This window comes from Antedon mediterranea, chromosome 9 (assembly GCF_964355755.1).
Source record: "Antedon mediterranea chromosome 9, ecAntMedi1.1, whole genome shotgun sequence".
Classification (NCBI taxonomy): Eukaryota; Metazoa; Echinodermata; class Crinoidea; order Comatulida; family Antedonidae; genus Antedon; species Antedon mediterranea.
This window is the reverse complement of record NC_092678.1, coordinates 8602059-8626843: the sequence shown is the minus strand read 5'-3', so window position 1 is coordinate 8626843 and position 24785 is coordinate 8602059. Positions and strand designations below refer to the sequence as shown.

General features: G+C 35.0%; 1 protein-coding gene and 1 long non-coding RNA gene across 3 annotated transcripts; both read left to right on the top strand.

The window, feature by feature from the left end:
• The first annotated feature begins 547 nt into the window (after nt 1-547).
• On the top strand, nt 548-1683 carry LOC140059114 (uncharacterized). 2 transcript variants are annotated; one of them, XR_011847115.1, is made up of 3 exons: nt 548-911; nt 1231-1350; nt 1544-1683. It is a non-coding gene; the product is annotated as an uncharacterized lncRNA (long non-coding RNA). The 2 variants fall into 2 exon arrangements; XR_011847116.1 differs by having other exon boundaries at nt 1512-1602.
• An 11072-nt stretch (nt 1684-12755) lies between these two features.
• On the top strand, nt 12756-24096 carry LOC140058399 (uncharacterized). Its single transcript, XM_072103976.1, has 2 exons — nt 12756-12866; nt 19337-24096. The coding sequence occupies exon 2, from the start codon at nt 19338-19340 to the stop codon at nt 23256-23258; it is 3921 nt and encodes a 1306-aa protein (XP_071960077.1). The 5' UTR covers nt 12756-12866; nt 19337; the 3' UTR covers nt 23259-24096.
• The last annotated feature ends 689 nt before the right edge of the window (nt 24097-24785 follow it).

The window sequence follows — 24785 nt, the reverse complement described above, 5'->3', positions numbered from 1 at the left end:
AAGAGTTCATCGAAGGATTTGGAGAAATGATCAATATTACCATCTGGAGGACGGTAAATTACAACAACGATTGTATTTTTTTTATTAGGATGTACTATTTCTAGAAAAAGGGAATCATATGGTTGAGAAATCGATAGATCAAGACGGACTCTAACATTAAGATCGTTTTTTACTTTACCAGATTGCCTATTTTTAGATATAAATGAATAATTATGCAAGAAGGGAGTAGGTGACGTGTCATTCAACCACGTCTCAGAGAGACCAATAATAGAAAATTTTAAATTAATTGAATTTAAAAATTGTTCAAGGGAATCAGTTTTATTTGTAACGCTTCTAATGTTAATATGAAAGAGAGAAATTAGGGAATTTGAAACATTTCTAAAAGTGGTATTAAAATGATTAGTGTCATAGTATATACAATCCTCGAGTGTCGAATTTCTAGAATTTAATTGGTTGGCAAGAGGCTCGGAATGTTCATCAAATTTATCATATTCAGTATGAGCAAGGGGGTTTATAATAATGTTAGATATATCACTATGGTTAAAGATGTATTGTCCCCCAAAAAATGAAAAATAAAGATGAAAAAAATCAAATTTTGAATAGACCGTTTTGTAGTTAACATAAAGTTATTCACTTCCACCGAAAAAAAATCCGAAAAAAATATTGATTTCGCTTATAAAAAAATCAAAATAAGTTTACCATTTTTTCGAACTCATCGGCTCAGAAATTAGGCCGGTAGAGCTAACTCATACATATGCATGATATGTTAATGAGCATCCACACAGCAGAGATCTGATCTAACAATGGACGATGCACGTTGTATGTACAACAACACCACCAGAGATCGACGCGACTGTGGGTTTCCCTGGCCTGATCGTATAAATATGTAAAGCTGAGCTGTTAATTTGTCGGTAAGTAGGCCTAGACGGTTATTTTAAATATAATAATATATATAACGCAATAATAACAGGAAGGTAAATTAATTAACTAGGCCTAGAATAATTAATACATGCTGCTGCATATTACTAGGCTAGTAGCAAGCAGACTGTGACAATCGGGTCCCTGCAGAAGATGCCCAGCTAGGCCCTATACATTGTACTCTTCATAGACTGGCCTAGGCTATATGCCATCAATCTTAGCTACATTCCGAAAATACAGCCAGCTTGCTGTACCATATATATTTACAGTTTAACTAATTTTTATGATAAAAATAAAACAAACATTTTTCAGGGAAAATGGTTGCAATACAAGCCTGAAATTGAGAACCTTACAGCAGCACTGTACAAGTAGACAGAGGGGAAAAGCCAGCTTAGCCATTTTACAACACAAACAAATGTTCTCTGTACTGTAGTAAGTCAAATATTTATTTTCTCTTTTTATAAGTTATAACATTATAAGTAATGTGTTTTAATTACCATAGAAAGGTAGTATACTTATTTGACTATGTCAAAGTAAGCAATTTCACTAGCCCAATTTTGCACTAAATTATATGCATGATCTATTTTTTCCAGATTTTCATACTTTGCTTTTACTTTTTTTAAAGACGTTGAGCTGATGAAGACTGGAACAGAGGTCACCCAAAGACAACAATGATAGACTCGGTATTGGAATATGAATGGATATTGCAGGAAAAATATTTCTGACTCTCCTGCTGCATTCGGCCAATATGTTCTTGTCCAGCTTGTAAAATATTGTATATTTTTTTGTATTATATGTACAGTATATTATTTTGTAAACATAACATTCAATAAATAATAAAAAACTACTACAACAGTACAAAGGATAAATTCTTCAAATTTACTTGCACTTCATAATTTTACTGTAAATATTACAGTGCAAAAGGAGTTAATAAAATATATATATACAGTATATCTTATTGAATTCCTGTATTGTTTTTTGTGTCAATTTGTCTACTAATTATCAATGTGTTGATTGTGGCAGTAATTACGACAGCTATAGTCTTCTAAGATCGCTCACATCCATTACAAAGTGTCATTTTAATAGTAAGAAACGTTTCAATAAATTGTGAATGTTGCCACTGTACGATACATTTTATGTTTCTCACTACTTGCTCTTATTGTTCAATCAATCAACCTAAAAAAAAAAGAAATTTGTGTCAAAATATCTGCATAAAATGTTAATTTGAACCTATTGCATTTGATACAGAAAATATTTTTAAAATATTGCATCAGTAAAACATCCAAAACAATATTTAGATTTTCTTTTTTTTTTTATTTTCACTGCTGAATAGATAGTTGAAATCTTTAAAAATTAAACCAATTCATCATGATTAAAACAAAAATACATCCCTTCTGGTGGTGGTCTACTGTAGCCCTAGCTAGCAGTGTACTGCCTAGGCCTACTACACTCTACTTCTAGAGACAGAAGTAGGCAGCAGTTTAGGCTACTCGAGACTGTCAGTGCTAGTAGTAGTAGTAAATCCGACTAGTAGTACAGTAGCAGCAAATTCGGGCCTAGGCCTAGCTAGGCCTCTCCTGTTAGCGAAACAAAAACTCACCTAAATGAATAAGATTCAACATCAAAGTTATCAACTGTAATTCTAACTTAGCATTCTGCTAGCTATAGTTTTCGTGTTTTCTTCAAGATTCGTCTCGCATCACTACTCGACTCTCTCGCGCACGCATGCATTGCTATCGTTGTTGGCCGGCTGTTGATTTGGAAAGCATCATCATCCACACGATGTATCCATACAATATGAATATTTATGAGCTAACTCAGGTCAAGGGGTAAATTAAACCGGAACACATTTGTCTTCCAGACAAATAGCTTCCGGTTGGTTAATTTTTGCATTAAATTGCGATTTTCCCGTGTAAAAAATTATTTTTTTCAATCCAAATTGAGGTCAAAGTGAATAACTTTTATGTGCAATTAAAATGGCCTATTCAACAAAAATATTGAAAAAAAAATTTTTTTCAGGGGGACAATACATCTTTAATAGTATCAGAATCTATAATAAAATCATGGAATGGGAGATGACAAAAATAATTCTCAGACATCATTTAGACAGCGATTTAACAATTTGAGAAGCATCACTGAATATAAAGTAAATGGTAATAGGAAACAATATAGTAAATAATAACAATAATAATAATAATACATAAACAATACAAAAAAACAAGATATGATAAGAGTGCATTTACAGAAGTTAATTAAAGCAGGAGCAAATTAAAACAGGAGCTCCCGATATAATAATACGATGTAATATAGTAATAATGAACAGCTAACGGAAAATCGATATTGCATATTTTAAAATGATATAATTATGTAAAGTCAAGGGAAAAAAAGTTCTTCTTGGATAGATGAAGCTGGATAGAGTTTATCATTGTGCAAACAGGTTACTACTTAAACACGTGTGGGATACCAGTTGATGAACGCCATTTCCCGGCTCTGAACCTAAGCTTGATTCCATTCCACTTCCACTTGTTCTTTTCTTGCCTGTCCGTGCGGGTTAGGTCGTCTATAATGTAGGCACCTGGACTAGCGAGTTTATGTCGGTTTTTGAGGATTTCTACTTTGTCAACATATGATAGCACTTTAAAGAGTATATGGGGCGGCTTTCCTTAGAATCCTAGACCGTCTCGATGGGCTCTCTCAATCGTCGGTTTAATTTTAAAATGAGTGGCTAAGAAATCTTCAACAATGTTGATTGGGTTTTCGTTATCAGATTTAGCGATTTCCACAATGCGAATGTTATTTCTCCTGGAGAAGCGTTCAGCCTTGTTTAGCTCAGCTTGCATAGACGCAATTGTGTTGTGAGCTGTATGCAAATCGTCGACGAATTCCGCCTGCCTAGCTTCGTATCGCGACTGAGCCTTTTCCAGAGCAATAATTCTTTCTTCGTTGAATTTAATAGATTCAGCTAATTTACTCTCAAGGTTATTTTGTGATTTCATGATATTGGAAAGAGATTCTTTAACAAATTCTTCAAAACTTCAAAAGCGTCTACACATGTCCTGTGGTACTGCTTTGAACAAAGAGTACATGCTATTGTGTTTTCGTTTTTTCCTGTTGAATCACACCCTGCTATACATTCTATTGTGCCTCTTTCTTCCACAAGATATTGTTCAAGTTTATTTTTAACTGGATTTTGTGTGGTAGAGACCGGTGACAGTATCGGAGGCGATTTCGTTGAGTTGTTGTAAACAGGATCTGGAGAAACCAGTGATAATACCGGGGGCGATTTCATTGATTGAAATAATTCAATCAAGTCAGCGCTATCATTTGGTGACAATGACATTGTTTGTGCTTGCTTAAGTGGGACGACCGCGTTTCGATTTGAACCTTGATGATCAAGATTATGTTGTTCAAATTATGTAAAGCTTTAGAAAAAACTCAGTTACAGCACTTTTTTGTATATAAAATAGTATTTTAGACGGTCGTATAACAATCAGCACTAGTTGAGTTGGAGTTTGCTTTGTAGAAGATATAATAAATCGCAATCAAGTTTAAGCCTATGCAATACGTAGTCCACCGTACAATAGGCCTACTTGGCTCGTCTTGGTTGGCGTCCCTAGTTACCGGTGGGTGGCAACCAATGTACTTGTGGCGCGAAGGCCTAGCTGATCAAGATTTTGAGAAGAATGGTTTTGACTTACAAATTACAGATTGTTGTCGTTTTCTTCAATCAATAACGATTTTTTGTTAGTTTATTAGCTGTTTCACGTCAAATATATCCAAAAAAGCCGGAAATTAGTCCCTTTTAGAGTCGGTTTGGTGTAGAGAAAAAAAATCGGATCTTTGCTGTATGACGCCACCAACCAGTATATATAGACACACGACCAGACAATTCTGGCCTTGCCTAATACTAACAGGCCAGGCCTACTAGCTAGGCTGAGAGGCAGCAAATACCAAATACGAAACTTCGACAGGCAACTGGAATTCATTTATCTAGGCTAATTATGTTTTCCAACGATTCTACAAAATAGGTGGCGCTGTTGTATTTCAAAAGCAATAATATAAAAAAAATATTTTCCTAACGCGAAAATATTTTATTTTTTTTGCACACGAAGAAAATACTATTAAACGATCGTTTAATAGTGCGTACTATTGCACGCAATGTGACCCACAATCGTCCAATCAAATGACAGGAATTTATTTAGGTGCTATAATATACAAATAAACAATGTTTATGAGTGGAAGGTTAAATATCAACTCGGCGTTGCCTCGTTGATATATAACCTTTCATCATTCACCTCATGCCATTATTTGTAACCTTACACGAATATAAAACATTAAATATTTATCTAAATAAATTCATGTCTTTTGAATCAAATAAAAGGTATTCCTATAGCCAAGGCCTACATTATTCATTATTGATTAAAACAGTAAGGTTTGTTTTTTAATAATATTATATTAAATGTTATATTTATATGGATTTTATAAACACACCTACTTTAGTGTTAATTATGTCAACAAACGACCAAACAATCCTAGGCCTAGCAAGACGCCTAGGCTATGCCTAGCCTAATACTAACAGTCCTAGGAGAACGTTTTTCTAGAAAAACTGCAGCCATCAAATTAAATTACCAGACTCATACAGAGTACATGGTGTTGAACCTACAATCGGTAAAAAGCCATGAAGATTGTCGTTCTTCAATGCACGCACAATTTTGCATTTTAACTGAATAACAAGAAAATTTAAATGACGTTAATTTTGTTTCCGTAGCTCATATACCCTAACATATTTAACAGGTTAATTTAAAACAAAAAATCAAACAAACTAAGTCGAAATCAATTTTTTTAAACTAGAAAACCGATTGATTGATTTACTGATAATATACGAATAACTACGACGGGTGGTTTGACATCGTTTTATTTGAATGTGATATGGTGTTATTCTATTTTAGGGTAATATACGAACCATGACATTTTGTGAATGTGATTGACTGTCAGTAGAGAATATACAGTAACATTGTATTGAAATGTTCAAAAGTATTCACAGGAGGATAGAACTTGATTTTATTTTAAATTTTGTACAATTATATTTTAAAGATGTATTAGGCCTACATTTATAGATAATGATTTTACTTGTAAAATAAAAGTTGGTTTCCTCCACAAAGAAAGAGATCCTACAGTATTAGATACATTTATTATCATTTATTTTAATTTATTAGATAAAGTTAAATGTTCCTCTTTCCATCGTTTATACCTTTATTAAATTATGAAATCTGTATCTACTTTTATAAGTTGTACTTAACCTTTCAATGATGTCAAATAAATGTTTATTATAACATGATGTTGAAAACTGTTTCAGTTTTTGTATTAGGCTGGTAGGCAGATTTGTCCTAGTTTATAATTGGTTGGTATTTTTGAAATCATAATATTAGTAGACCGAAGGTACGGTGGCCCACAACTGTCACGCACACTATATAAATCATATTCACACAATTAAAGAAGAAATCACACAATTAAAGAAGAAATCACACAATTAAAGAAGGAATCGCATATAAACAAAAGAAAGCATGAAAATATAAAACGAAATGCACAAATAAAGAAGAAACGCGCAATTAAAGAAGAGCTAAGCACAATTAAAGAAGTCCGCAGCAAATTCGAAAGCTCCTCGCACAATTAAAGAAGTCCGCAACAAATTCGAAAGCTCCTCCCACAATTAAAGAAGTTCGCAACACAATCAAAAGCTCCTCGCACAATTAAACAAGTCCGCAACAAATTCGAAAGTACCTCGCACAATTAAAGAAGTTCGCGCAACAAATTCGAAAGCTCCTCACACAATTAAAGAAGTCCGCAACAAATTCGAAAGTACCTCGCACAATTAAAGTACCGTAGTCCGTATGGAACGCCATCGCTGCCTCCGGCAGCAAACTCTAATTCTATTCGGCTCTTTTACCATTCGGCGCATTTCTATTCGGCCTTTTTACCATTACGTTCGGCTCTTTCAGCATTCGGCGCATTTCTATTTGGTCCATTTACCATTACGTTCGGCTCTTTCAGCATTCGGCTCTTTTTATTCGGCCCATTTACCATTACATTCGGCTCTTTCAGCATTCGGCTCTTTTTTATTCGGCCCATTTAACATTACGTTCGGCTCTTTTTGATTCGGCCCTTTTTTATTCGGCTCTTTCTGCATTACGTTGGGCTCTTTTTAAATCGGCATTTTTTTATATGGCGCAATTAAAATCTAACCTTTGACATGGGGTCAAATGGAAGAAAATCAATGACTGGAAATGAGTCTATGAAAAGTTTACAAAAATTTGATCATCATGGCGCCAACCATGAGTAGCCAACCGATTAAAGATGTGTTGAATAACCTAAAATTAATTCATCTTTTAACAAATTTTTAGAGAGAAAGGGTAAATTATTATTATTAAATGTTAGGCTGACACTAGCTAGCCTAGGCCATGAATCAAACCTTTTCTCTCTCAAAATGGTCAATAAGGTTGGACAATTGCAAGTTCTCTAACTAACACATTAATCATGTCAATAAAATGATTAGTTATATTGAAATAGCCTTCAAATTCATTTAATTCAACCAACAATCTACATGCTGCATCTAAATGTTTTGTAAACTTTTCATAGACTCATTTCCAGCCGTTGATTTTCTTCCATTTGATCCCATGTAAAAGGTTAGAATTGAATTGCGCCGTATAAAAAAGGGCCAAATCAAAAAGAGCCGAACGTAATGCAGAAAGAGCCGAATAAAAAAGGGTCGAATTAAAAAGAGCCGAACGTAATGGTAAATGGGCCGAATAAAAAAGAGCCGAATGCTGAAAGAGCCGAACGTAATGGTAAATGGGCCAAATAGAAATGCGCCGAATGCTGAAAGAGCCGAACGAAATGGTAAATGGGCCGAATAGAAATGCGCCGAATGCTAAAAGAGCCGAACGTAATGGTAAAAGAGCCGAATAGAATTAAAATTTGCTGCCGGAGGCAGCAATGGCGTTCCATACGGACTACTGTACTTTAATTGTGTGTGAGGTACTTTCGAATTTGTTGCGGAATTTTTTAATTGTGCGAGGAGCTTTCGAATTTGTTGCGGACTTCTTTAATTGTGCGAGGAGCTTTCGAATTTGTTGCGGACTTCTTTAATTGTGCTTAGCTCTTCTTTAATTGCGCGTTTCTTCTTTATTTGTGCATTTCGTTTTATATTTTCATGCTTTCTTTTGTTTATATGCGATTTCTTCTTTAATTGTGCGATTTCTTCTTTAATTGTGTGATTCCTTCTTTAATTGTGTAATTCCTTCTTTAATTGTGTGATTCTGTGTTATAATGTGCGTGACAGTTGTGGGCCACCGTACGAAGGAGCCCAGAAAATGTTTAAACATTGGCCCAGGGACACCTAAAATGAAGAACATACATTTTATTAATATGAAATGTCGTATCGTATCGTTCCCTTCCTGTAAAAATTGATCAAAACGGAATGACAGCAGGAAAGGAACTCCTGAAGTCAGCTGTAGTCCTTTGTTATTTTTTTAACCCTGTAAGCCTGAAAATAAAACTGAATATGAGTTTGAATACTGTATTCTTACTAAAGATAAGAACTTTGTCATGTTATTATTTATTTCTGGTTGGCAGATTTTCCTAGTTTGTGATTGGTTGGTTGTAAATTGCAAATGATGGCAATTTTTCTTATTACCGTAGTACAAAGTGAAGGAACTCCGAAACTCTGTGAAAGAGATGAATAGCAACATAGATACTAGACCTAAATTTAAAACAAACGAGAGAAAAATTCAATAAAATTATATACTAAAATAGTATGATTTGACACATCCTAATATACTTTTGTCATATTAATTTCAAAGATAATGCAGACTGCAATATTTTGGTAATTGCATTCTGTGACACAATTTAAACACATAAAAAAAAGCTACAACGACAGTTTATTATTATTATTATTGTTGTTATTATTACATTATTACTATGCTACGTCCGCAATAGCAAAGTATACGGTTATTGTATCTTATACAATATATTTAGGCTAATGGCATTAATTTATATTTTTGAAGAAAAAATAAATAATTTAATAATAATTTCCTGAAAAAGGTTTGAATTATTGTTATAGCAGGCGGGATGCGATTTTTTTTCCGTACAGTAGTTGTGGACTCCTTATTTGAAGGAGGAATATAACTTAACCTAACCCTCTAAATAATCTCTCTCACTATAAAATAAAAATAAATTGCTCGTGGGATTCGAACCCCATACATCGACATGCAAAGTCCATAGTCTAAACCATTTGACTACTCAGACGGCGCATTTGCATTATTGGCGAATTGTAGGTCTTGAGTCATTTTGTCAAAACCCTGTGTTTCAAGGATGTCAAATAAATCTGTAATCTGTAATATAGTTGCCATGCTATTCTTTATTTCTGGTAGGCAGATTATCCTAGTTTGTGATTGGTTGGTTGTAAATTAAAAACAGTGGCAATTTTCCAATAAGCAGTAGCACAACGTAAAGTAGCTCGGATACCCTGAAATATTAAACAGGTTAAGAGTATAACTGTAATATTATTAAGATAAAAAGTTTGTTGTCATGCTATTCTTTATTTCTGGTAGGCAGATTATCCTAGTTTGTGATTGGTTGGTTGTAAATTAAAAACAGTGGCAATTTTCCAATAAGCAGTAGCACAACGTAAAGTAGCTTGGATACCCTGACATTTTTAAACAGATGAAGAGCATAGAATAGAATATGATACTAGACCTAAATTTAGCATATCTAAACAAGAATTTCTTTTTCTTATAAAAACATCCCTAGATTTTTTTTTCAAAAGTTTTAATTGTTGTTCTTTCTTCAGAAAAAAAAAGGATTAATTTTCATTTTTTTGTCTAAATATAGTCTAGCCTACAACTTTACAGAAAAAATTATAATCATAAACTGATTACTAAGGTCATAGTGACCTCGGCCTGATACAATAATATCCAGAAATGATCTAACCCTTGCACGCGTACTGTCCGCGGAAAATATTCGGAAAAAAGCGTGTCAATATTCCGCGAGGGGTCGATTACGTAACTCTATAGCAGCTAATTCCTGCGAAAAGTCGGAACTGTAGTTGGCCCACATGTTAAGTTCCCGAGTCTTTTGGAGGTAGCATTTAAGTCCGTCAACCGTCAATTGGTTTAGGAATTATGTATCCTCTCGTCAACAAGTAAGTAGATATAAATGGGGTAAGCCTTCTCGGACCCTTGTTATTTACCAACGATGTACCCTCTTCAATCGATAACGATTGTAAGATGCTTCTCTATGCCGATCATAGTGCGATTTTGTATTCTCATACCGATTCTAAAACAAATTGACAAATTAATGGTTTACGATACAATTAGTCCTACTGGCCTTAACATATCTATATGCAAACATAATTTACATTATATATTATTATTATGTAATTATATAATATTTTTATTATAATAAGCAATCACTATTTGAATGATGAATAATCTAATAATAATTTCCTAAAAAAAAAATTAAATTGTTATAGCAGGCAGGATGCGATTTGTGTTCTTACATAGTTGTGGACTCCTGTGAAGGAGAAATATATAACTTGTTTATTTAACCTGACAATACATTATTATTCCGTGTGTTTTCTCAGAGACAACTTAATTTCACGGTACACGTGAGAAATGTCTTGAGCCCTCTCTTTTTCCATTATTGTCGTTTTATTTTCAAAGAAAGTGTAGACCATGATATTATGTTAATCCTTGCACATAAAATTTGCATAATTAGGCCTATCTTCCTCGAAATATATATTTTAAAAAAATAAAATTTAATTTTTAAAAAGAGAGATGATTAATTTAATTGCCTGAAAAAAGTTTTCTGTTAGAATTGTTATATAGAGGGCGGGATACTAAATGTTTTTGTATAACTTGTTGAACTTTTTTAACCTTTCAATGATGTCAAATAACAGTTTATTTAATGAGAATGATGAGGAGTCAATAATTTTGTTGCTGGCAACTTTGTTCCGAATCGAAAACATTATCTACTTTTACAACATGTTGAACTTTATTAACCTTTTAATGATGTCAAATAAATGTTTATTAAATGATGTTGAAAACTGTTGCAGTTTTTTGTATTTACTTTAATCCTGGTAGGCAGATTTGTTCTAGTTTATAATATGTTTTTAAAATCACAATATTTGTAGACCGCGGAAACCCACCCACAAGATTTTTAACCCAGATGGGGTAAATATTCAATATTGCTGCTGAAATTAGTAACATTGAATGAAGAGCATACATTTTATTCATGTGAAAATGTTGTATAGTATCGTTCCTTTCCTGTAAAAAGTGATCAACACGAAAGCAGGCAAGGAACTCTATCCTGATGGCAGTTGTAGTTCGTTGTTCAAGGTTATAATGTCAAAAATTATTTTCAACAACTTATAAGCAAATTTAACAAATGTAACCATTATTATATCTTTTATGACATATTGCGGAAGATAATCAAGTTCACTGTTCAAGTTACTTACTTAAATCTTATTTTCAAGGTCATAAGGTTAAATCGAGCACAACCCTGTTAATTATCGGTATTAATAATTGAAGTAAATATAATTTTCATGAGGATAGGCTGGGACTGATTGGCAGTGAAGTGGAGGTATGGGGGGGCGGCTATGCGGGGAGTTATGGAATACGGAATTGAAGGCCTAATTTGAGTTGGTGTTTACCGACCGATCAACAGACCGACCAACCATCCGACAGACATAGTGAGCTGTAGAGTAGAGTAAATATACTACAGTGGATGCTGCAATTTGCTTTAAAGGAGAAGGTGTTAGATGAAAAAGGAATTCTTATAGATTATCAGAAGAGGTGGCAAGAGGAGAAAACTAAGGGATGGAAAGAGAAAGCCCTACATGGAGATTATTGATGATATTATTAAAGAAAGGTTGTAAAACAGAAATCGGGCAAAAAGAGTGCATACAAAAATCTAAGCACGTAAATGTTTTGCCATATGATGAAATATGACCTGAAATTTATGAGTACCAAATTTTATTTAATTGTGATTCATGCTTGTGAAGACATGATTACAAACGTGATTTTGTTAAATCGTGCAAAGACCGCGTAATGTTTTATTGCGCACCGTGAAAACATAACCATATCGATCCCTGGCCATAAGGAATGTACTGTAAAAAATTGACTTAGCTAGATGAAACTGATGTCAAGACAAGGCCATATACAAGTTAGTGTTTACCGACCGACCAACCGATTAAACGACCAACCGACCGACAAAATAAGCTGTAGAGTCGCGAAACGAGAGTTAATGTTTGTTATTGTATAGGTGGCGCTGTTGGATTTTACGTTTAGAATCACAGAAATAGTACTATTGAACGACCGTTCAATAGTTTGTATTGCACGTCATGTCACCACAATGTTTTATATAGAACATTTCCATAGTTAGGAATATTCAGAGTAAACGAAACTAGAGGATGAGTGGAATTATGGACGGTCGTGTAATACACGGTTTATTAAAAAAATTTGATTTTGATATCTTCATGCATTCTGCGGTGTGTCTAGTGTTTCGTATTTTTCTTTGATTGCTGCTCATGCGTCGCCAAAGCGGTATCCGAGAACATTGGGTCCAAGAGTTGTATATTAAATATCAAAAATCGACGCAATATCGCTGTGTCATAGTCGGTAGACGTTGTTTGCCAATACTTAACAGCTTATATAACATCAATATTTTTCAGAATTATTAAATGTTATGGTACTTGAATGTAATTGGTTGAATGCTCTGAGAACACTTGCTCATGAAGCTATAAAATGCACTTACAAAAAGAAAAATATCAGACTTTAGCAAGTTTAGCCATTCAAGAATAGCAGCATACCAAGCAAATCCATTTAACGAAGTTGTAACATCAAAACTGAATTTGAATTAACATTTAGTCAAGTTACTTCTTAAAATAAAAAGTAAGTATTATCTTTATATTTATTAGATTACGTTTGGTTTTTATTTGTTTATTCATTGCTGTACAATGCCTTTTGTTTTCTTCAAAATATAATAAATGCTATACATTTCCTAATTTTTCAACAAATGATTATTGCAGTTTTTAAACGGCACAAATCTTTACAAACATGTCCATTATTCCTAAAATGCTCTCATCACGTTTGAACTGTTGTAGGAAAGTAGGTTAATTAAAAATTACACACTCTCCCCGCCCCCCCCCCCCCTCCCCTTACCCAAAAAAATGATTTTATGAATCATGAGTGCCAGTTCCGGCAATATTTTAAAAATTCGTTTTGGGTTTAGATTCTTCGACTGGCAGTTGTTATTATTATTTTTTAATATGACAAGACTTGAACCCAGGACCCTTGGATTGGTAGCCAAACATTCACCAAGCCACAACTCCACTCCTTGTTCAAATTTCACATCCACCAATTTCAAAAAACGTCCCGCCATTTATTAATCAGTTCAGTGTGATGAATATAAGAATATGTCAGGAAATGCTTGTTGTTGAATGAAAACAGACATAATTAGGTTTCAGAGCAATGGTGAAATATTTAATATATAAATAGTATGTGAATGGAATAGATAAATGTTAAGATTTGCATAGCCTATTTGCGCTACCTTTTTTGGTCAATGTCGTCACTATTCATGATGCAATACAGATCCCCACCTAGAATAATAAAATTACCATTCCCTTCATAAAGTCATTGTAACATTTGTTTATGTATGGTCATGAAGAAAGCACTTCTATGTTTGATTTCATTAAGAGCATAACTATTTATAATGACCAATGATTTTTCAATTTATCATTGAATTAAGAAATATATATATATATATAATATTAGATCAATTAACCTTTTTAACAATTTTGCATTCAAGACACTTTCTTAATAGTATCTAAACTCCTCTACTATGTGAATTACCTATACTATGGATCGCTTCACCTTCCCAAACACTCTTTTGTTAGATGGATTTCCTGAAGTAGACATATCCGCTTTTTGATCTTTGACCCATTAGAACAGTTTATGTTGCTTATTTATATTTCTAGCTCATATAACATTTAGTGTTATACAGTTACGAACTTCACCAGGAAATTACAATAGGGTAAATATATTATAATGTATACTCTTAAGAATAATATATTTTTGGGGTTTTTTTTCCTGCCATACCTTCGTTTTCGGACTGTTCCTTCGAAGTGCTCGCTGCTTTCTTGTTTGTGTAACAATTTTACTTTTTTTGTAGTCAGTTACCTTCTTCTGTTCATGCTCCTCTCTTTCCTCAACAACCATTCCTCTCTTTCCTCAACAACCATTCCTCTCTTTCCTCAACAACCATTCCTCTCTTTCCTCAACAACCATTCTTCTCTTTCCTCAACTTCCTGCTCATTGTGGTTTATATGTTCTTCTGTCATGAACTCACTTGTGACCTTCTGCGCATTGTTCTGATTCACAACTTTTATCTTCATCTTCTCACACTTTAGCAAATATGCTTAGCCCTAGCCAAGGCCTATGTAGAAAATAAGTTAAGCTTTCATGTAATATGAAATTCATTTGACAGATGACACAAATTTAAGTACTGTAATATAATTTCTTTACTTCATATAAGGCCTAAAAAAAAAATTGTTTGCTGTCAAGTTGGAAAAAAATTTTTTTTATTTTTTTTTTTTATGTTAATTTCTCTGTTAATTGTACGCGAATTTGAGAGTAACAAAACACACTGAATAAAACAACGAGCTCAAACATCTATTCATAATTTGTTTCACACTTTAATTCTGTTTTGGGCGCGTTAGGCCCCGTGTCTAAACTAGCCTAGGCTAGGCCTACTACACAGTAGGTCGTTGTTAGCAGGCCTAATTAAATATTTTAGAAGTTAGTGTACCGTATATTTCGGTGTATAAGTCGCACCTGTGTATAAAACGCACCCCCTAACTATCTATGTATCCTAGAAGTATGTACGCTAGGTCAATGCTATAATCAACTGGAGAATATTCTAGTCGAATACTGCACTACACCATGTGGTTGCCAAGAAGGGCTCGCTCGCGCTGGGGGTACGACGGTCATGCGTATAACTATAATACTATTCCAATCGTAAACGTTTACAAATGAAATTTTATCGGAGCGCCTAAAACAGCTCAATGAACAAATCTTTTCATCATATTTAGTACAAAATCACGCTAAAATGCCTTGAAAACTAGCAGGTTGCTTTTACGCTAGTACACTGTAGCTGGGCTAGGCCTACTCTTTAGTAATGCCAAAGAACTTATAACACAAGAATCTCCTGTTCTTCAATTTGCATTCAAAACACAGTATCGGAAGTGCAGGGTTAAAAGGTCAAACTGAGCGACGCCATTTCACTGCATGGAGCAGCGCCCCCTCCAAACTAGGAAGTCAATTACTCTACCCCCCCCCCCCCCCCCTAGAGTATTAGCAGAACCCCTCTATGATTTTGACTTTCTAATTTGATGCGGGCGCCCTACTCCTCAGTCAACTACTCTATCCCCCTAGAGCATTAGCAGATCCCCTCTATGATTTTGACTTTCTAATTTGATGTGGGCGCCCTACTCCTCAGTCAATTACTCTATCCCCCCTAGAGCATTAGCAGATCCCCTCTATGATTTTGACTTTCTAATTTGATGCGGGCGCCCTACTCCATGGCTCACAATGGCACCACCCATAGCTCTATTCTATCCCACAATGCCTTTCGAAATTGTTACGCGCTTCGGACGAACAGGAGATTCTTGTGTTATAAGTTCTTTGGTAATACCAAATAATATATATCACAAGAATGAGTATTCCGCGATTTTTGCATGAGAAATTTGTAACAGAGAGCTCCAGAGAGTGATGCCCGCCCTCATAAGGGCGGATGTATACATACTAAATAAGACTTGATTTAATAGATATTATACATGTCACATTAAATAGAATTATGATAATATATTTTGCAATTGTAAACTATTTTATAATACATATTTATTAACAAACTAGTGTACATTCACTTTTACAGACAATTATTTACTAACATGCTAAATTAGTTCACAAAAAAGGCCTAACACAGCAACACCAAAAATCAACGAATCGTTACTCAACACGGCCTATTCTTTACCATTGCTCCGTACTACTCTACGCCCGGTAAATTAAGTATTGTTTTTATGATATAGATTAGTATAAAATACATGTTATTAACAGGATAAAATGTTAAATTTCATTAACATTTATTTGTTTTACCAGAAACAAGTTAAATATAAGAATATTATTAAACTATCCCTCGTGAAAACGCGTAAACACCAACACGCCCGGTCACGATATCGTAGCGCCCGGTTGATAAAGCGAACTGTTTATACGGCAGTTTTTACTAAATAAATTGCCTAAAACGAACAATTAAATATCCAAACAGCATTTAACATGATGTTGGCATGTATTTGATAATATTTTTTATCATGAAAATACCACCGGTGGTCCAGCCTTTGATTAGTGGCGATATCTGTGTGTTGAGGCATTTATGTTCGGTGTATAAGACGCACCCTTAATTTAGAGGTTAAATTTGAGTGTCAAAAGTGCGATTATACACCGAAATATACGCTACGTTATTATTTTTATTGTTTTCGGCCAAAAAAAATCATAAAAAAACTTTTTTTTTAAAGCGCCCTCAACGTAAAAAAAAACTTTTTCTTATCTCTGCCCCAAATTGTTTGCGAAATTAGGGGCGGCGGATGACAGCAAACAAATTTTTTTTTAGGCCTAATAAGATGACATAATCAGTCTGTGCGTTAATATTTCAACGTGTGGATGACCTAACTCGTGCAAAGTGACGAGTTCAAATCTAGTTTTAATAAGATTTGTTTTTATTTTTTGTTTATAAATGGTTATCTTGTTGTTAAGCGCTTAATAATCCTTACTAAATGTATGGCAAGCCAAGTCCCCCAAAAGTCATAAATCCATACCATTCACGATGCATTCATAATCAATCCAAATCCATCATTTAAAAAACTAAATCACCGTCATATAGCCAAAGCATTTGTTATTATTATTAAAATCAATTCATTGTCAAATAAACCATTCATTGTCAAGCCATGCATTGCCATGCCAAACCATTCATCGCGAAGTCAAATCGATCTTCGTGAAGAAGTCAAATGATTCATCGCCAGACCAGACGAGACATCGGGAAACCAAACCAATCATCATCAGGTTAGCTGTTGTTCAAGCAAATATCTTATTTTCGCGTTGAATTTTTAAATAAATGGTTTGGATTGATTATAAATGCATTGATGGTGAACGGTATGGATTGAAGACTTTTGGCGGACTTGGCTTGCCATATAAATGTTCATATATGAACAGATTAGTTTTTCCTTGCTTGGACCAGTCTACTATCAAATTTGTCTGTTTAAAATACTATAAGCAAACATGAGCATCAGGAAGAGTGTTATAAGTTATATAGGCAAGGGATGACATGTGAGTAGTTACAAGTGAGGGGTTCTATGCACCTCTTGAATGGGAGAAAGTTTTTCACAAAATATAGTTTTTCTTAGGCCTACTTTTCTGTTATCGTGACAATTATTATTATTTATTTGGTTTTAGCTGTTGGCCATCACTTCGCTTACGTCGTTAAGCACTAATGCTAATGTTTACATACGTACGATTTGCCTAATGAATATTCATATGCTTTATTATTATTCATTATACTCTTTTATAGCGCTTACCACTAAAATCTTACTTATAATAGATCCATGATATTTCGTTAATTTATATATTTCAATAAAGAAAACGGCAGAATGCTGCAAATATGAATTGTTTCGCATTTATAAATGTAAAATAAATATCATAGTAAATATTCTTTTGTTCAAAATATTTTAGTTTATTTAGAAATATAAACATGACATTAGGGTTGGTGAGTAGCCTGCCAAAATACGCAAGAATTTTGCCAAAATACGCAAATTGAGGGCGCTATGCTTTTCCAAAATACGCAAATCATGCAAAATTACGCAAATTGAGGGCGTATTACTTTGCCAAAATACACAAATCACGCCAAAATACGCAAATTGAGGGCGTTTTGCTTTGCCAAAATACACAAATCATGCCAAAATATGCAAATCATGCCATAACACGCAAATCTGCTTTGCCAAAATACAAAAATCATGCCAAAATACGCAAATCTGCTTCATGCCAAAATACGCAAATCATGTCAAAATACTCAAATTGAGGACGCTATGCCTTGCCAAAATACGCAAATCATGCCAAAATACGCAAATCTTCTTTGCCAAAATACACAAATCATGCCAAAATACGCAAATTGAGGGCGTTTTGCTTTGCCAAAATACACAAATCATGCTAAAATACGCAAATCTGCTTTGCCAAAATACACAAATCATGCTAAAATATGCAAATCTGCTTTGCCAAAATACACAAATCATGCCAAAATACGCAAATCTGCTTTGCCAAAATACGCAAATCATGCCAAAATACGCAAATTGAGGGCGTTTTGCTTTGGCAAAATACACAAATCATGCCAAAATACGCAAATCTGCTTTGCCAAAATACACGAATCATGCCAAAATACGCAAATCTGCTTTGCCAAAATACGCAAATCATGCCAAAATACGCAAATTGAGGGCGCTATGCTTTGCCAAAATACGCAATTTATGCCAAAATACGCAAATCTGCTTTGCAAAAATACGCAAATCATGCCAAAATACACAAATCATGCCAAAATACGCAATTTGAGGGCGCTATGCTTTGCCTAAATACACAAATCATGCTAATATACGCAAATCTGCTTTGCCAAAATACGCAAATCATGCCAAAATACGCAAATTGAGGGCTCTATGCTTTGCCAAAATACGCAAATCTGCTTTACCAAAATACGCAAATCTGCTTTGCCAAAATACGCAAATTGAGGGCGCTATGCTTTGCCAAAATACGCAAATCATGCCAAAATACGCAAATATGCTTTGCAAAAATACGCAAATCATGCCAAAATACACAAATCATGCGAAAATACGCAATTTGAGGGCGCTATGCTTTGCCAAAATACACAAATCATGCCGAAAAGAACAAATCGGCTTTGACAAAATACGCAAATCATGCCAAAACACGCAAATTGTTTTTTCCTTAATCAAAAATAGCTTTGTGTTTTTAGGCATGATTTGTGTATTTTGGCAAATCAAAACGCTCTCAATTTGCGTATTTTCGCATGATTTGTGTATTTTGGCAAAGCAGATTTGCCTATTTTTGGCATGATTTGTGTGTTTTGGCAAAGCATAGCGCCCTCAATTTGCGTATTTTGGCATGATTTGCTTATTTTGGCTGTATTTTGGCAAAGCATAGCGCCCTCAATTTGCGTATTTTTGCAATGGTTTGCGTATTTTGGCATGATGCTCACCAACCCCACTCAAAAATGATTAAACAGCAATCACGTTTTTTTTTACCTCAATTTTTAGGATGGGCAGCACAGACAGCATTCCGATTGTAAGCCAGATCAAGTCTCTTATTCAAGTTATTTCTGGGGATAAAGAAGGTGCAAAGAGAACTCAGGAACATTTTCTCCACACTTTTCCTGTTTTGTCCCAGATCACTTCAGCCGTTCAAGCCATTGAAGGAGACTTAGAGGGTGCTAAAGAGACACAGCAGGAGTTTGCTGACAGTTTAGGGCATTTTGCTGATGGCATTCCCGTTCTTGGTCATATAAAAGGAGCGATCGAATATGCTACTGGAAACAAAGCGGCAGGTGATGCCTCTATGAAGGCTGCCAGTAGAACATTGGGTGTTATTGCTGGAGGAGCTGCCGGTTTTTTTGCTGGAGGGCCGGCTGGGGCATTCCTGGGAGGTATTGCAGCTGGAGCTGCAATGGATGGCATCATCACGGGAGTTGATTCAGCAGTTCATCACAAATACACCCCTTATGGTGAAGTATCAGTTGTGACAAATATGGTCAATGGCCACTATGATCCTGGAGAAGAGTTCGACTTTGTGGCTGGTATCGGTTTTGATGGACTAGCAGGACTTGGAGAGGCAGGTGAAGGTAGCTTGACGCAACTTACATCTGAGCATTTCACTGGAAAGCCAATCTACCGTGTCATGAATGAAGAGGCAGGTAATAAGGCTATAGAGAAACAGGCAGTTCCTCTACCCTACCAAGGAAACGAGGTTTGGATTGCTGAAAGCACTGAGCACTCACGTGGGTTTATAAGTGGCGACACTGGAAATCGCAGCAGAGTCGTTGAAATAAACATTGATAAAGAATGGTATACGAAGATGCGAGAAGACAATCTTGTTCATCAGACTGAAGCCAATTTGCTAGAAAACAAAGGCAAAAATGTATGGAATGATGAAGCAGGAGGAGCTGGAGCTGGTGCTACAGGTAATAAGCCCGGTCACGGTGCTGTCAACATCGGTGTTAAGCATGTACAACATAATGCAATATGGGGTAGTAGTAAAGGTGGTTTTAGTGCTTTTACTCAGAAACTGCAAACATTCAGAGGAGCACTTAAGAAGTTGTCTGTAGGTGATCACATAAAACTATCAGGTGAAGTTAAAAACGCGCTATTCACTATTTTTGGAACAAAGGAGAAAATTTTGATTGTTGACTCAGGCACAACACTGGCCAATCGTTTAAGAGATAATTTCCCCCATTTGCAGTCGGCCATTGATGCTGCTGACAAAATCGAAATCCAGCTTGATCCATTTCATGAAATGGCTGAGAGATTAAGGCCTAAAGAGAACAAAATATCTGTTAAGAAAACAGATATTATTCATGTCGAGGCATTACTGGAAACAATTGACGAAACCGTAAATGATGTACGTGGAAATGACAACCTTGCTGCTTTAAACAGTCATGTGAAATCTATGCGTCTCATCAATCCTATGAGTTGGAGATACAAATATGGTGATATGTTCAAGAATTGGACTGCAAAACACCCAAACAAATTTGGTTCTGCCGTTATCAGTAGTTGGGGAGTGGATAACCCTCAAACTGAAGTAAGAAAGAAAACAAAATACATAGAAGAACCTTTACAATCAGATTACACTCTTGCGAACACAACGCATGGATACGAAGCACCAGCAAATATTGTAATCAATGGACGTACAAATGCCAAGGGACCATTAATGAACAAAGCAATAACTGTAGGTGGACTTCCCGTGACAAGAATTCAAGTTGAATGTATTGTGAAGATACAAGAAGCTAGTAATGTTCCAAACAAGAACGTAGTTTTAGATGGTCGATTGTATCTGCGTCTTCGCAAACATGATTGTCACATTAATGAATTTCACGATATTGACATCTGTGGTAGCATTAATTCAACTACTGAGAGACAAATTTCCTTTGATAACAGCAGTGTTGGTCTTGAATATATTGGTCTTGGGGGAAGTATTGAGTTGTGGTGTATTGTTGGGACAGGCAAAGAGCTCACTTGTAAAAACCTATCGTGCCGTATAACCTATGGTGCTCCACAGTTCCGTTTCGAAAAAAGTGGTGACTATTCCCAAATTATCTTCAGTCCTACTCGGAATGTGTCCTTGGACGACAATAGTGGACAAAACATTACTCTCTACACAGAGCGAATTCCTCTTGGTGTAGCAACGATTAAAGGTATACATGTACATTTTGAAGCAAAAGATCAAGATTGGGGAGAAAAAAATGGCGAAGTATATCTTCGTATTTGGCATAATGAGACAATGGAGGCGGATTTTACCGATTACTCTTTGACAAGTGGTGTAATGGTCCATAAGGGATGGAAAACTTTTAATTGGGACCTACAACAAAATCAAAGCATTCCTATAGGTGCTGTTGCCCAGTTGATGTGTAGGGTAGGCTGGGGTGGTGGACACACTCTTCATGTCAGAAATTTGATGTTAAACATTGCTGTGGGGAGACCACAAATGGAAACTTTGACTACACTTGACTTCGAACGAATAGAACTAGTTGAAAAGTTGGCCGATTCGGACTGGGACTATATTGACCTGTACGATGACATTGTCTCAATATCCCATGATTTAAAGAGTGTTCAAGTTAAATTCGACGCAAAGGACCAAGGATGGGGCAATCAAAAAGGTCGTTTAGCAATGTTTGTAATCAAGCCGTCAGGAGAAAGGAAAACCATTCTGTTCCATGATGCATATTGTTTCATAGACCATGAGTGGACATCTTACGAATACAACTCGGGAAAAGAATTACCATTTACTATTGAGACAGGTGATAAAGTCAAGTTTATGTGTGGTGTGGGAAATCGTAAATATCACCACAAGCTATACGTGAAGAACTTTTATGCTGTTCTTACATTTCATGAGACTACAAGAGTATTTGCTCCATCTCAAAGTGTTAACAATACAAACAACTCGGAATCGCTTGTTCCACTTTACGTACAGAGATTTCCTTGTGGTGTTAGTGCTGTAACAAAGGTTAAAGTTCAGTTTGAGGCAAAGGATCAGGGTCACGGGAACCTAAAAGGAAAGATTTACATACGTGTGTTCGAAAACGGTTGCAAAAAAGTTATTTCTGATGTTCTTATTACAAAGGTCACCCATTCATGGTCCAAGTATACCTATGAATCGGATTCTATTGGTGAAACAATTCCACCTGGAAGTGTCATTCAATTCATGACTGTTGTTGGTGGAGGTGGGTCACATTCAATGCACGTTAGAAATTTTGTTGCCAATATCACTTTCATTGATTCTCCAAGGAATGAAACGGTAACTGCTTTCAATGAGGAAATCCGTTGCTTAGCAAAATTGAAGCAATTAAATGCAACTGGAGCAACATCCAACGTTGTTGTGAATGTCCTCAAGCCAAATGGTTCCATTCGCACAACGTTTCCTCTTGAATCGACTATCCATAAAAGTGCATTGATTTCGCGAGTTGCTGTTGGGGACAAGCTTAGGTTTGTATCTAAAACTTCTGGAAGTCATGGATCCTTTCAAGTAACAGCTTCATTCCTCCCACTCGAAACTCCTAACCACAGCAGTGTCGTGATCCATTTTTCCCCTAAGCTTGATTTTTATGGATTTGTACATGGTTATGCACATGAAAATATCCTTACTGGTGATGACCATCGTTTGGAACTGAAGCAGAAGCTGCGAGCTGTGACCGTTAGTTGCAATTGGACAGACGACAATCCTGATTCTCCTTCCACTGGAAAATTGTATCTTGTACTCAGGGCAAAGGAAGGTACAGTGAAGGGTCGCTATGACGTTTTTGGAACGGTTAAGCACGATTGGAATCACGTGATGCGTGTCTTTGCTTCTGATGATGAAATTGTGAGAAATGCTCAACCTGGAGATCATATTCTTTTGTTACGTGAAGTAGGTCAGAATGGGGTACTTCGCATCGACGATCTTGACATGGTGTTGATACTCTCTATTTAGGCCTAACTTTAACCCAGACCCGAGTTCCCCATATATTGCAGTCCTGACGTCGTCATTTTTTATTTCAAGTCAATTCATTTTAAGGGAGGGATAATCTTCTGGGTACAATCTTGTTCCTTTCATTTCCTTTTCAAGAACATCAATTATATTTCAATAATAGCAAAATAACAAAACATATGATATAATTAGGACATTTTAAAAAGATCATTATTAGGAGAAAACAAGGATAACAAGAAAAATAAACAACTATAAAGTAACAAAAAAATTTCAGACAAAATTTCCCACAACTTCTTTAAAATTTAATCATGTTAAAATCCTGCGATATAGGCAATTTATTTCGCAAAGGTATCCAAAAGTAAAATCAAATTTATTTCACATGTATCGATATGTCAAGTGCATTGGTTAGATATTTTATCTGCAATACTTGCCTTAATCTGAAGATCAATGGAGCAACATTGAAGTACCGCAGGGGGACAACATGATTCCCGTTCTCTTTGCTTTATACGTCGAAAATAATGCGCTACACGGAATCAGGGGTCCTGACACTGACTACACCATACCATTTGAGGTATCCTATGCCGATGTCGACTTCATTTTACTCACGAGTAAAGCGGACGTAGAAGAGATATCAAATCACCATAAAATGGTCAACCTTTTAGTAAACTAGGATAAAACCGAACACCAAACACCAAATTCATTCGCAGAAGAAAGTCGGCGAAAAACGAAAAAAAAACAAACTATTACTTGGCGATTCGGAGGATATCTAGACGCAAACAAATAGCAATAAGCGCATTTAACAAATTCCTAAAACATATGGGTCCGAAAAGACAAAAAACAATCTTTACAACGCAATGGTAAAACCTATTCTTATCTATCCTCTCTTAAAGTACGACAACTTTGCATTAAATTGGATAATAATTATGAGTATTTAATTATGGCTATTATAATATGATACAAAATTATGGTGAAAATAAAACGTATTATCAATACAGTATAAAGATATATTATATTAAAATGAAATATTATAAAATGATAAATAGTTATTATGGTAAATAATTATGTTAGACCTATATTTCCTTACAGACATTTGAGGAAACTTTCTCCTCAAGCCATCCATAATGTTAAATATTACCAATAACAATATGCCTCTCTCAAAGTACGACAACTTTGCATTAATGTATAATAATTATGGTAACTATGATAATTACAATATGATACAGTAACGTGTAAACTTATTTTTACAATTGTTGCAATGATAACTAATTATGAAAACGATAATCATGAAGACGATTAAAATGATAATTATTAATTCCTTACAATACATTTGGCAATTAATGACATGGTAATTAACTAAATTTTACATGAAAATGAAATATCATAATGGTAAATAGTAGTTATTATGGCAAATAATAATGTTAGTGATAATTATAAAGAACAATTTGGTAATTAACACAATAGAATTATGAATATGTAACGAATATGTTATTTGATTTAATTATGGCAATTATGATATGATACAGAACTATA

Bases quoted from the DNA above. Each gene is read 5' to 3' on its own strand.
- LOC140058399 (XM_072103976.1), top strand. From the start codon at position 19,338: ATGGGCAGCACAGACAGCATTCCGATTGTAAGCCAGATCAAGTCTCTT.